This window comes from Balaenoptera acutorostrata, chromosome 3 (genome assembly GCF_949987535.1).
Source record: "Balaenoptera acutorostrata chromosome 3, mBalAcu1.1, whole genome shotgun sequence".
Classification (NCBI taxonomy): Eukaryota; Metazoa; Chordata; class Mammalia; order Artiodactyla; family Balaenopteridae; genus Balaenoptera; species Balaenoptera acutorostrata.
The window spans coordinates 5248991-5264345 of record NC_080066.1 but is presented as its reverse complement, the minus strand read 5'-3'; the positions used below and the strand labels follow the sequence as shown (position 1 = coordinate 5264345).

General features: G+C 38.3%; 1 protein-coding gene across 1 annotated transcript in view; it reads right to left on the bottom strand.

The window, feature by feature from the left end:
* Positions 1-6772: 6772 nt before the first annotated feature.
* ST8SIA6 (ST8 alpha-N-acetyl-neuraminide alpha-2,8-sialyltransferase 6) overlaps positions 6773-15355 on the bottom strand; it is a 131897-nt gene continuing 123314 nt past the window's right edge. Inside the window, exons 5-8 of the mRNA XM_057543961.1 lie at positions 14547-14691; positions 11016-11128; positions 8494-8586; positions 6773-7241 (exon numbers count right to left, since the gene is read on the bottom strand). Of these exons, the coding sequence (XP_057399944.1) occupies positions 6773-7241; positions 8494-8586; positions 11016-11128; positions 14547-14691 (820 nt within the window). The remainder of the gene's footprint in view (positions 7242-8493; positions 8587-11015; positions 11129-14546; positions 14692-15355) is intronic.

Sequence of the window (15355 nt, the reverse complement as noted above, 5' to 3'; positions counted from 1 at the left end):
CACACCAGTCAGAATGGCCATCATCAAAGCATCTACAAACAATAAAGGCTGGAGAGGGTGTGGAGAAAAGGGAACCTTGCACTGTTGGTGGGAATGGAAATTGATACAGCCACTATGGAGAACAGTATGGAGGTTCCTTAAAAAACTACAAATAGAACTACCAAACGACCCAGCAATCCCATTACTGGGCGTATACCCTGAGAAAACCATAACTAAAAAGAGTCATGTACCACAATGTTCACTGCAGCTCTATTTACAATAGCCAAGACATGGAAGCAACCTAAGTGTCCATCGACAGATGAATGGATAAAGGAGATGTGGTACGTATATACAATACAATATTACTCAGCCATAAAAAAAAGCGAAATTGAGTTATTTGTAGTGAGGTGGATGGACCTCGAGTCTGTCATACAGAGTGAAGTAAGTCAGAAAGAAAAACAAATACTGTATGCTAACACATATATATGGAATCTAAAAAAAAAAAAAAAAAAAAGGTTCTGAAGAACCTAGGAGCAGGACAGGAATAAAGACGCAGATGTAGAGAATGGACTTGAGGACACAGAGATGGGGAAGTGTAAGTTGGGATGAAGTGAGAGAGTGGCATGGATATATATACACTACCAAATGTAAAATAGATAGGTAGTGGGAAGCAGCTGCATAGCACAGGGAGATCAGCTCGGTGCTTTGTGACCCCCTAGAGGGGTGGGATAGGGAGGGTGGGAGAGAGAAGCAAGAGGGAGGGGATATGGGGATATATGTATACATATAGCTGATTCACTTTTGTTATACAGCAGAAACTAACATAACACACCATTGTAAAGCAATTATACTCCAATAAAGACGTTTAAAAAAATTGTGTTTAACTGAATGAATGTGTAATTTATAGATTTATCTATAATCTCTTTATCTCTAAAGCCATTCCCATTACCCCCTCCTAAATTGGCACTCTTCTAGTATTTAATATATGCCCTTTAATATGTATGTACACATGTATGCATGCGTATATGTAAGTGTATATATATATATATATATATATATATATATATGCTTTAACATATATTTCAATGGCATTGTGCTATAGCTCTTATTTTCCCCTTTCTGCTGTATTTTAAGGACTTATCCTAGCTCTATACACATCCAGTAAGTTGCTTCTAACTGATATATTCCATACTATGTGTTTATCAAAGTTACCTCATTGACTCCCTTAGAGATGGGTACCTGTGTAACCAACTTCCTGCTACCGCAAACAATAATGAAATAAATATCTTAAATCTTGTCTCCTTGTGGACCTACAAAGGAAGTTCTCCGGGACATAGGTCTGAAGGTGGGATTGCTGGGCCATAGGCCAAATAATTAATTTTACTAACTCAGTACTTCGAGACTGCTTTCCAAAATGGTTGAATCAGTTTATACTTCTACTGGCATTTGGAATTAACAATCTTATGAATTCTTAGCAATATAATATATCTCATTTTAATTTTCATTTCTCAGCTATTAGTAAGTTTGAGCATCACTTTCTATTCTTATTAGCTACTCAGCTTTTCTCTTTGTAGATCACGTTCTTATTCTTTGCTCATTTTTATATTGAGTTTCCTGTCTTTCATTTGTTGATTTGTAGTTCCCGGGAATGTTTCTATAATAATGTCATTAATTTTATGCATTGCTAAAAGCTATTCTAGTCTGTCACTCTCTATTAGCTTTAAGGTGTTGTTCACTGACTAGAAAATTCTTCATTTTAATGTAGCCATAGCCATCATTTCTCAACCTGATTAAGACATTATTTGGGGGTTATGTTTAAGGGGTACAGCCCCTTACCTACATTTTGTTCTATTAGCTTTGCAGTCATCTTTTAATCCCTGTTTAATCTACCTGGAGTCCAACTTGTTCTATGGTGCAGTGTAGGAATTTGTTTTTTTCTCTATTATGAGCCAGTGCTGCAATACCATCTGCTAAAGAGTTGATCTTCTCTCCATTATATAAAATGAAGTGATGCATCTCTATCATATACCACACTTTTTTTGATAAAAAGAAGAATGCTCTTGGAAGGGTGATGACCCAGATGAGATGGGCAAGAAAAATATCCCTGGCCATCCACCTTCAGGAGGGTAATGGTAACTGCTCACTATGGATTCAGCCTTCTGAAGCCACATGCAAGTAGGAAACCTTGAACTCACCCAGGGGCTCTAAAGGGATTTTTAAAAACCAAGAATAAAGAAAGAAATAGTCTTATTAGGTCAAGTGCTTCAGATATTTCCTGTGAATTCCTGCAACTCCTTCAATGTTTAGTAGCAAAACAATGTGTTTCCGTGTCATGTTACATACATAAAATGCTTTTAATGTCATAACTATACTACATATTGCATCACACGTAGCTGTTTAGAATGTGAGCAGACCTGTTATCCACAAAGCTTTCCAATTTTCCCAAAGCGTTTGGAAATCCATGGAATGATTTAGGGTGCTTGACATGATATAGTATTTAACTGGTAAATTTTTTGTAAGCAAGGAAAAATCTTGTCCCAAACAGGTCTGATTTATGGCTTACTTCAGTATTCTACACACAGTAAGTCCTCAAAAAAATGTCCTTGGCTGATTACCTGGCTGAGTGCCCACATATTCACTGGGTCGGAATTTACATGCAGAAGGAAATCTTCCTTCGTGAAAGTCATGATCTATTTGCATTTGCCTTTCGTTAGGAAGAAAAAGCACCAGAGACTTCAAGGACTATTATAAAACTTAACTCCATGCAATTATTCATGGAGCCCTTCCCAGGGCCATACAGCATTATTATATGCTTAAATAAATATTCCTGCCTTACCCTTGGATTTCAATAGAAACTATTTTGGATTCTTGTTATTCACTTACATTGCCCCATTGATTCTAAACAACAAGTAGAAAATGGAATCAAGCAAGCCAGTATGTTCCTTAGAAACTGGTGGCGGGTGGTATTACAAGCTGGAGTCCTAACTAAGAGTTTAGTACTGGCTAGCACCAGTACTCAGACTTTCCGTTTTCCATGCCTATAGATGTACTTGAAGTTAAAGAGGAGAAGATCAAATCCACCCATGTAACGACATTTAACCAGTGCTCATTACACCCAGGGATTTCTTGAGTGTCATGGTCAGACTCGGTTAATCTCTAAATCTACAGGATGCAGTTCAGAGTTTCTCTTTTTGTTTGGATCTAAAGAACTGTGACTTACTATTTCCAATTCACATAGCTGATAGGTTACATTATAACATTTCCTCTCTGGCGGAGGATGACCATCCACGTGTTCCATTGTGATGCACCAATAATGTTCTTCTGTTCCAAAACAGAATTTTTTTTGGCTTTCTAAAATATAATAGAACATGAATTTTGATAATGTCACATAAACTCCATCCTCCCACTCCCTTTATTTCTCCACAATAAAGAAACCCTGAGGACACTACAGATGGTGAAGGAGAGTTTCACGCAATGGCAGGTAACTGCAAGCTCTTGTGATTTCAACTCAGGAAAGAGATAGAAAGAGCACACATGTTCTTTGTGACCTAGGCTTTTGGCTAATGTGAACCTAGCTGGGACGGTTGTAAAAACGTCAACATGCTTTGAGGCTGGCAACACAAACATTAATACAAATGTTAAACAAGAAACCAACTTTGGTTGTGTCCATGGGAAAAGATCTACAAATGTTCTCCACAACTTAAAAGTTTTTCTACTGACATTTAACCGGAACATGGGTATCATTAGGACAATGTTCCTTGCTCTCACACCATTTTGAATATTTCCGAAATCCTTATCAGTGACACTGAAAAGTTTACTGATGTTTTGATACTCTAGACAAAATATCCAAGGTTAAAATGGGAAGTTACATGGGAAAAACTTAAGTAGGCTCTAAATGTCCTAATCATATGTAATCTTTATTAAATAACTTATAAAGTCTCCATATTGTATATCTAATGCTTTATTTCACTATATTCTATTATTTTTACTCATCAATCATGTATTTCCCATGTCATCAAAAAGCAAAGTTTATGTCTCTACCCAGCAGAAAACATTTTGAGGGAAACGTTTTACTAAACTATAATATATTAGAGTGTTCCGATCTATTTTTCATAATCATTGCTAGTAACATGATAGAAACATTACCAATCCTGAGAGCAGATTTTCAGAAATTAATTAAACCCATTAGAAGCAGTAGAAAAGTCATTTATTTGTCACTACACAAAGAAAGAAAAATGAATTAGACTTTATGTAACTAAAAGCACGTTCCTTTTAGAAAATATCCCCATATGAATTTTGAAATCAATTTATGGCGGTAATAAGTTTCATTTGCTATAGAAGAACAAATGAAAATGTAAATTAAGAATGGCATCACAGGGCTTCCCTGGTGGCGCAGTGGTTGAGAGTCTGCCTGCCAATGCAGGGGACACGGGTTCGAGCCCTGGTCTGGGAGGATCCCACATGCCACGGAGCGACTAGGCCCGTGAGCCACAACTGCTGAGCCTGCGCGTCTGGAGCCTGTGCTCCTCAACAGGAGAGGCCGCGACAGTGAGAGGCCCGCGCACCGCGATGAAGAGCGGCCCCCACTCGCCACAACTGGAGAAAGCCCTCGCACAGAGGCGAAGACCCAACACAGCCAAAAATAAATAAAAATAAATAAAAAAGAATGGCATCACAAATGGCAACTACAATCAAATTAAAGATGTACTTTATCAAAATAAGCAATTTACAGCAGAGTGTTCTTACAAGTGAACCCTGAATAAGACAATAATCTGGCAAAGGTAAGAATTCAGAATTATATTTGTAATTAATTTGTCATGCTGCTCAGTCTGCTCTGCTCCTATTTCTGCTCTTCTCGTGCTGGTACCAAGACGAGCACGACAGTGTGCACATAATTACTTATTTAAGTCAAATAACTTATGCAATGGATGCACTTATGACCTGTATTAACATGTATCATGAGGATGTAAGGGAGTTTTGCGAAATGCTAATATTCAATGTCTCCTTAAGCTTTATTTTATATTGATGTCTTATTTCTCATGTAAACGTACACTTTTCCTTATGAGAATTAAGTTTCTCTGTGCTTTAGTTCTTACAACTTTCCTATGAAATCAATCAGCTTGGTATTATTCCCATTTCACAGATGTGGGCCTAAGCCACCACCGCCATGTGCTATATCCTACCCTCATGGGGCAGATCTTGGGGCAAAGACCATGATTTACCTTCAAACAGCCTCGTTTTCATGAATCAGAATCAAGTGGACAGGGCTTCCCTGGTGGCGCAGTGGTTAAGAATCCAGCTGCCAATGCAGGGGACATGGGTTCGAGTCCTGGTCCAGGAAGATACCACATGCCGCGGAGCAACTAAGCCCGTGCGCCACAACTACTGAGCCTGTGCTCTAGAGCCCGTGAGCCACAACTACTGAGCCCGCATGCCACAACTACTGAAGCCCACGCGCCTAGAGCCCGTGCTCCGCAACAAGAGAAGCCACCGCAATGAGAAGCCCGCGCACCGCAACCAAGAGCAGTCCCCGCTCGCCGCAACTAGAGAAAGCCCGCGCGCAGCAACAAAGACCCAATGCAGCCAAAAAAAAAAAAAAAGAATCAAGGGGACAGCCTTCTCCCCATCATATTCCCTCTACTTAGAATCTTCTTCATTTGGTAAAGACTTACTCCCTATCTAGGCTTAATTCAGAAACCAGCTCTTCTCTGAAATGGACTGAATGATTCCTGCCTCTGTTCCCCATAGCTTTCGTGAGAACACTGAGCACACCCTTTCATTGTTCACAGCACCATATCTGTTTCTTCCTGCGCGAGTTAGTCTTTTTTTTTTTTTTTGTCTGCGCCACACGGCTTGTGGGATCTTAGGTCCCAGAGCAGGGATCGAACCCGTGCCCACTGCAGTGGCAGCGCGGAGTCTTAACCACTGGACCGCCAGGGAAGTCCCCAGGACTTAGTCATTTTTATATCCCTCTCGCGGAGCCTGGGAAAGGGTCTAGCGTGAAGCAGCTGTTCAACAACCTTAGCAAAGTAAATTGTATGAGTGACCGCCACAGACAACAGGTAAGTAGAATTGTAACTATTCTTGCCCTTGAAGTAAATCCTGTCAGTGGGAGAGGAAAAGGCTTAAGAGTGAGATAGGAAGTTAATATATATATTAAAGAGTGATTTTTAAATGTAGATAAAGGAGGAAAAGGATTGGCCTAAATCCAACCACGACATCAGCACAGCTCAAGACACAAGTGAATGTAATTAGAGGCGTAAGGTGTTCATTCCTGCATAACCATGGGTTTCTTGTTTAATTACAGTTTTCTTATATGCCCTCTTTAAGACAGGAAGAAAGGTGGGAACGATATTACGGATAATAGAGGCTCCTGCCAGAGAAAGAATTCCAGTGGACACTGGCAGTTCAGCTGTTCTCATCAGAAAGAGTCTTCAAGATAGCCTGCCTTTTTATTATGTCTGGTGAAGGTGAAAACGGCTGTTAAAAATATCAACGAGGAGATATTCATGGAGTCCCTACCTCATGCTAAATACTTGCGGAAAGTTTTCACAGATTATCAGATTCTCCTAATATGAGTTAGAGATCATGGTCCCCATTTTACAGGAAGAGAACTGAAGATCAGAACAATGAAATGAGTTGCTGAGACTGCAAACCTAGTGCCAGAGCTTTGATCCAACCAAATTTCGGGACTCTTCCTACAACACCCTACAACCCCCTCTTTCGGTGTTTGGAACATTGACACTCACCTACTGCATTGTGTGAACATGATTCCCGTTTAAAGACATCTGGTTTAGGCTATTTCACATTTGCTAAATTGTAATCTGAGGATTCCTTTCATGTGAAGCTGGAGAATTTGTCTATACTCCTTGGGCATCTCATGGAAACCGCGCTTAGGTAACTTGTTATCATAGTAGTGATGGCTGACAGGTGTGTTCTCTCCAGTTTTAGAGAAGGGCCAGAATCCATAGAGTTTCACGTTCTCGCACAGTTCAACTGCCACACTTGTGATCATCAAGCCGGAGGACAGGCGATACTCGGTCACACCTTTAGTCCTCCAGAAGAGGGCAAGGTTTTTCAGGTACTTGGGATGGAAAAATAAAACTCTTTGTCTTGCTTTAGACTCCTTCAGCGTGTAGTACACCTTAAAAGAGGCCGCAGTGTTGGCCCTGAAGGAAAATGCTGGCAGAAGGACGAACGCATCTCCATAGGTTGCAACGTCCTCCAGAAATATTGCTTTCTTTTCCTTTAAGTTCCCATATCTGCCAAATTTTTAAAACATCATGATTTTAACAGTAATCATCAAAGGAGCAGTTTTGGTAACATGAGGCTGAATTCACCATTGGCCAAAAAACAGAACCATTTATATCACTGTATATAAAAGAGACAAACTGCAGACTCAGAGAAAACTCATGTTAAGTAAGCATCTTGTAAATTTCAGGGATGAGGTCTTCATTTCTCCTTCTTGGCATATCTAGGCTTTCATTTCTACCTTCTTTTTTTTTTTTTTTCATTTCTACCTTCTTATGGGGCAATACCCTTACTGGACATACATTTTTTATATTATTTTATCTTCCAACTCGGTAATTTTTTCCTAAGGTTGCTTCTTAATGATGAATTACCTTCCAAATGTATAATGCTGAAATGTTTTCTCAAACATAACACACTCTTAAAATATCTGTACATTAAAAAAAATTCATTGAGCTGTACATTTGTATATACATGTTATTATAAAATAACAGTTTCCTTTAGAAAGCCTAAAATATCTATATGCATACACACGCATACACACACACACACACACACACACACACGCATCTTAAATTTCCTCCATGGATTGTGATAGCTCTATGTGTTTAATTTAAATAATACCTCAGTAAATATACTGGTGTGCATGACTGTGTGTGTTTAGAAAATAAGCCTTGGGGAGACAGGTACAATATTTTATATTCTCTTAAGCCATACTAGAACTATTTGAGGGGTGTATTCTACTAATAACAATTATTAGTCACTTCGGACGAAAATAGTTGAATAAAACTATATACGGGATTTTTATTAAACAGCCAACATTTTGTAGTAGTTACATTGTGGAAAATAAAATACAGGAATTATTTTTTAGTAATAAACTGCCCGAAGTGAAAACTTGATTTTGCCAGGTTCTCCTAAGGGTTACTCTCTGAAGCTTCTAAATAGACTAAGTTTTTTCAAGAAAGCGCTATCAAGACAAGAGTAACACTAAAATTCTGAAAGGAAATCTAAAACAGGAACTTCATTATTGTTTAAAAAGTTCTCATTGGATTAGCAACATTCAGCTTATGACATTAGAAGTACAACTGGACATACCTCTTATGAGCCACAACCTAAATTACCAATATATTCTTATATATTTTCCTAAAAAGCCATTCCAGCTGTATTAGAAGTCAGTCTCAGCAACAAGATTAGTGCTCAGACTAAGAAACAGGTTAAATAATGAGAAAAATGTTCTTGAATAGTTATGTAATTTGAGGTACTTACCTTAGTCTTATGATACTGGGATTTAGCGTCACCAGGTTGGTTTTAGTGCCAACATCACTGGTAACATTTCCTGTGGTTGGGGGGAGGTTACACCTGAAATTTGGAAGGAAAACTATTCTCAAAATATAACTTGTGAAAAAAAAAAAAGTACATCCACATACATCCACACATATACACGTGATCATTCTCATTTTATTGGAGAAAATTATTGTTAAGAGGGTCCTCAGAATTCATCTGATTTCCATCGAAAGCCATTTAAGAAGTACTGAACTCTTAGTTGGCATTTCAATATTGGATAAAATAAATGAATTTGATAAATGCTTTCAGTATTATGTAAGCCCTTTATAAGTAACAAAACTAGAAATGACAATTACACCTTGCCTAGCTTTTGAAGAGTTCATTAAAATTATTATTTATATTAATTAGATTCCCATGGAGGTATGATCACCAATTTACAGATTTTTAAAAATTGAGGCATTGCGACTAAGGTTATAGTGTCTGTCAGAAGCAAAGGCTATATAAAAAAAAAATCAAAATTTCCTGATTCCCATATGGACTGTTTTCCCACCAAATTAAGCTGTTAATAAATAAAGCCTTAATGTTCTTATAATGATGTTTTCATATTGATGTTCTCATCCTCTTTTGAGTACTATTTTCCTTTTAAATTGGAAAACAAATTAAGAATTGTAATTTTGAGTAAGTATATTCTTGTCACACAGAAAAGAGAAAGTATCATTTACAGAATTTCAAGTAGATCATTTCTTTAAAGCTATATATACAAAAGGGAGCATCTCTGAGGAAGACTGTTTAAACTTGATGTGTTCTGTAAGATGAGGTTGAAATATTCTATTCCATGCTCTATGAAATATATGAATAAATGAAACACGTACTTCTCTCACTGATAAAAAAGATACATCAGAAAACAAATACGGCACCTTGGGAAAAATAAATATTAATTGAGATAATAGGCCACAGAAATGTCTTCATTAGTGGGCTTCCTGTAACAAATCTACTTTCTAGAACAGTCTCATATTCTTTTGAAGACTCAAAGATGATTTCCAATATGGTATCATTGGAGACCCCTAGGGGAAATATTGGGTATTGTATACACACAGTACAGTAAAGCCACTCAGCGCCTATTTTTGCTCCTTACACACTTAACTGACAGCTTCCAATCTTCTGAAATGAAAAAAAAAAAAAAAAAAAGATAATCAGCTTCCAGATGGTTTTATAAACTATGAAACATGTACGACCAAAATAGACAAAGGCTTAAGAATTAAATAAATTTTAATGCCACCAACAATGTACAGCCCCAATTTGACCTTTCAGTTTGGAAGGCTAACTTCAAAAGGAACTCTATATTCAGAAAAATAGCTGGCATCAACAAATGCAGAATCTAGAAATATACCTACTTATTTTAGAGTTATAAATTAAGTAGCTGTTGAGTTTTTTGTTTTGGGGTTTTTTTTTCCTGCTTGTTAAACCTAAACTTGTATTTCTTATATCTGCTATAAAGTAAAATGGATGTTTAGGCATTAATATTCACCCCAGATGTTTTGGGAATTTCCAGTCTATAAAAAAGTCTATTACAAAAAGAATTATTTATCTTCCTTATGGCTTTTCCATACTGAGTACTTTAACAAAATAGCTAAATCATGCAGGTATTGGCCATTTTCACATTCATCATGAGGAACACATTCAATAATGGTTGGACTGCCAGGTCTGTTGTTCTGTCATTATCTTCAGCATAAAATTCTAAACGAGATTAAAGTGAGGGGGAGCTACTGATTCAGAATCGTGTTTCTTTTTCATGTGCTAAAATGGGCAGCATTAAATCAATAAAGATCAAAGGATCTCCTCTGATGTATGCAATCGGTGCTCCTGAAATAGGAAGAAACGGATTTCAACTGACTTTATAAAAAGGTGCATTTCAATTGAAATCCACCCTCACAGGGATGAATCCTCTTTCCATAATATTCTGAAAGTGGAGATGCTCTGTGGCTTGTCTTATTAGTTCAGACACACAGAGAAACCACTTTTGTTTCTGTTTTGGCAAGCTAGCTTGTATTGAGATATAAACATTTTAAAAGATCAGAATTTAGAAGTTGCACATTTTTAAAAAATTTCAGGCCAGAAACCTAAATAAACAACAACGTTGTACGGCTATACAATATCTAAGTCAGTATTTTCACAAGTATTACCTGAGAACAAAGTGTTCTTGAAATGCTCTGTTTAAAAAAAAAAAAAAAAAAATCCTTAATATACTGAAGGCTCTGACAAGTCCTTCAGTGAAGACCCTCTTTGACTATGATTTCATGCGGGGTTTCTGGAAAGTTAAGTGACCATAGCAACAGTCAGAGGAACTCATGGTCCATTTAACACTTTTGGAAACACACCAGATAAACTGTAGGCTTAAGCAACAGAGTTCAAAGGTCAAAATTTACACAGAGCATCTTTAGCCTATTCATTTAAAATATCCAGCTGATCTTGGATGTCAAAGAAACCAATTTGACAGAGCTTACCTAAAAACAAAGTCGGATTTATCGATTTCGGCTCCGCAGAGAGACTGATGCAGAATCCCCCCATTTCCAACCACCGCACACTGATTGTAGGGGTACCCCACAAAAGGCTGAGACTATCAGGAGAAAGGGAAAAACTGCCATAAAATAGCTTTAGTTTTAGAACCATAAACATCATCAGCTTAATTCAAGTAGCTTAATTTTTACACATGCTAAGGAAAGAAAAAGAACAAGAAGCAATACCACAGCATGTTAATCAACTTATGACATCATAAAAAAATCCTGTAAACCTGTTTCATTTCTCTTGAGAGGAATATATAGCATATCATAGACAAACATAATGTAATAATACAAAATATAATACACTTGTTCTTAAAATGTACTTTAACGTATATTACATCACATAATTAAGTAAATAAATTGAGGATGGCAAAATCCCACATGGGCCTTTCCGACAAACAGGACCATTTTCAGCCAAAAACAGAAAAAGCAATTCCAAAGTAGCATTAAATTCTCTATTCTTGGCCAGAAAATTAATAGATAATTTAGTGAAAGTTCTCTGTGCTTCTTAAATAGTTAGACCTTCCAGCTCAGTGATGACAGGAGATTTATGCCTGCGATCTCTGTAAATGATCTGCCACGGTGCTTCAGGGAGGCCCAGTAACTCTTTGCTGACTTGTTTCAAATTCATTTCTAAGGCCGGAATCATTTTTGTTTCCTCCAAGGACCCAACTGGCCGACCCCAAAAGACTTCCCACTTTTACCAAATGCTCCGTGGTCTGAAACATAACTTTTCAATTTGACAGTGTACTTTGCCTTTGCTGGTCACTTTTCCAGAAGTAATGATGTGACCTTAACCAGCAGCAAGGGTGTCAGCTCAGAGTTCCGCAATGATGAAGTCCTGATTCACCTGCTTTGTCTCCAGAATGTGAGTGTAGGTCCCCAGGGGCAGAGAGCATGTTTATTACTTTTCATTTCCCCCGTCTTCTACTGCAGACCTCGCCCAGAGGATCACTGCTTTTCGATGGGTGACGACTGGCCCAATGGCCACCTGGGTGCAACCCCCAGTGCCATGTTGGAACCCAGCTGTACCAGCTTATGGGCACCAACTGGTAAATATTCAGGAATTTTGTCAGCCGATTGTGAAACCACTGGTAAATTACAATCGCCACAATGGGGATATTTACACTGCTACGAATCAGGGCACCCTCCCGCCCCGCGTACCAGCCCCACTGGCAACGCCCCAGGACCGGCGTGGTTCTGAGCTGCCCAACAGATCCTGAATCACCCTGACTCCCGTTGTGCTCCTGAATCTGCATTGGGAGATGCCAATCGAGTGACGAGAACTCTCTTTCAGCACGTCTGCGTTTGTCCATAAAAACGAAAAATCATACTGTGCTTCTGGTGCGAGAAGCACTTTCCCAAGTTGTAACTTGTTAACACATGGAATCCATCCAACAACCTTGTGAGTATTTTACAGATGGGAAAACGGAGGCATGAGTTTAAGGAAGGGCTAGAAAGCAGCACAGCTGGGATTCAAACCCAGGCAATCTGGTTCAGAGTCTGTGGTCTTAACCACGACACATTATACAGGTCCTCTCATTCTAGGGGTGAAAGGTTAACTGAAGGATATGCCTTATTTCCCTGCACAGATGTGACGCCCAGCAGAGTGACTGGCTCTTTAATGAATGGTTCCCACAGACCCTGGGCTATTTCAAATCACTGAACTTCTAGCGCAAGATGTTTTCAGACCGTGTTTACTAACCGATACCACAGTAAATTCTGAATTTTACAGACAGGGCAGAATGCAAATAGGCTCTTTATGGTACAATAGAAAAGATTACTGAGGGGAACATATCTCCAATTAAGCACTCAAAATAATGAATGTTTTTCTCTGGTTTCTTGGTCAACTGGGAGGAAAAAATCCATATGCTTTGGTATCTTACGTTCAGTAAGAGTTCAAATAAATGACAATTTCAACGTTCCTTAAAATAAGGCTCCTAAGGAAACGCAAATCTGGGCGACTCAACTGCCTGCTTGTTGCTAACTCTGGTTGAAAACCAGCTTCGTGGTTTTCTTTTCAAGTAACTTAGCAAAGCTTTGGAGTAAGTGACTTCACAACATTCCAAAGCATCTATTGTGATCTGCTCGCTGTGTGCCCCACAGAACAGAGCAGGGTTGGGGTGTGGGAAACAACCTCGGATGCTGTGTCTGTGAAGGGGATGTTGAAGAAACACAGAAAAGTGACCTCGCTTTGCAGCTGTTACCGTATTAACTTCAGAATTTCCTCCCCCTAGTTTTAAAAAGTCAGTATTAATTTGGAAAATGGATGCTGTTGTTAATTGCATCCAGAATTGTCAAGCTTATGCTAAGTTATTCTTTTCAAGGTGCCAATCAGAAGCAAAAAAATACCTGCAGCTCCTCTGTTCTGACCAGCCGAAAGCAAGGAAAACACTAGCAAAAATGGCAAGGGTGAAAGAGTTGCTCTCTGTGGAACTCCCCAAGGTCTTCCCTGATAAGGGATATAAATATTCTTTAGTTGCTATCTTTTCAGCTATTGGTAATTTCAGTGCATCACAAGGGGATTTTCAGAATGCCGTATGAGTTATTTTTTTGGTCCCCGTTCCCTTCCGGAAAATGTGCGATATTTTTTCTCTAACATTTTATATTGATTTTTCGTTCATTCCCAGAAAATTATACTTCCTTTGAATTGTAATATTAAAAAAAAAATTGGAACAACTTACATGACAATAAAATAGTTGAAACAAGTCAAAGGTCCAGCAAAATGGAATTAATTGTAAGAAGTGAATATTCTACAGTTGGTAAACTGCAGATTTAAAGTGATCCCATTTTGACCACTGACTTGGCCTAATTGCTTTTCATCAAATCATAAAAAGATGCCTGCGAGTATAGTTCATCAGCAGTGGGATATTTTCCGGAGAAAAATTCCCCCCAAGTTTGGATTTATATTGTAATGATACAGTATCATTACTCATTAGTTTAAATAACAAATATGTAATGAATGCATCTGTGCACTGGGGAATGTTCTAGGAGCTTGGGATACATAAGAACACAGTAGATAAAAATCCCTGTCTTGTGGAGGTTATGTTTACAGACCGCAAATTCTTATGTATTTACTTCCCAAAGATTAGCCACATAAACCTACAGTTCTTTGTGAAGGAATTGATTTAGTCACTGAAACTGACAACTGGAGGAGTCTTATTGCAGGTGAAAAATGGTCATCTTCCCAAGCCCTGGTAATTACTATGCAGAAAGCCCAAGTACCTCATCTCATTCAAGGATGAGTCATGAAGACTCAAGGGCTGGAAGAGCTTATCATTTAAGATATAAATACCATTCCCCGCAGAGCCACAAGTATTCAAAACTGCCTTCTGAAAAGGGACTGCCATACGTATCTTACACAACACAACAGAGTGTGGCATTTTATTGAATTAACTGCTCCATTCTTATATCTTAATCTGAGCCAAGATTCACCTTAAATGGTGACACAAACCACAAGAAATTCTCACTCACCACTGGCAACATATCAAAAATGTTCTCTCTGATTTGGATTTCGCTTTTACTTTCCACCTCGTAACTCATGTTAGTCCCGACGGGAGTGTTATTTTGAGAAACAATGAAGTTTTGAACGGCATCACAACACGAAGCAAGTTTCACTCTGCGAAGGATAAGGATAAAAGTGAGTCAAGGAATAAGATTAAGAAACCCAAAATAGAGACGACGATGGAAAACGCAGGAGAGGATTTTGCCATACTGACTTTCAGAGAGAAGATACCTCATTCGCAAAGATGACATTTTTATCTCATTCCATTCTAACTGTCCCTGGATGATGCAAGAGTGCTGTGGTAGGATTAAATAGCAAAGAACATTAACGTACTTACACTCAGGTAGGGACCGAGTCACCCATAGGAAATACTGATTATATAATGGTTTAAATACAAAGACTTCTTTCTCATGATAATGTTGTAACAACAAAGAGAAAATGACAGAATACCTTCTAATTATTTTATTAAACAGTACAGAAACTAAATTAAGACCAGTGTCACAATTCATCACCAAAGCAATATGTAATCATTTATTATGAGACAAGTTCAATGAAAAGAAGCATCATTCAATACAGTGATTTTTTTTTGAGCTTCACTGAGGTATAATTCACAAATAGGTACGGGGGATTCCCTGGCGGTCCAGTGGTTAGGACTCTGCGCTTCCTAACAGGGGGTCTGGGGTTTGATCCCTGGTCAGGGAACTAAGATCCCACAAGCCTCATGGTGCGGCCAAAAAAAAAAAATTCACAAATACAAATTGTTTATGTTCATGGTTTA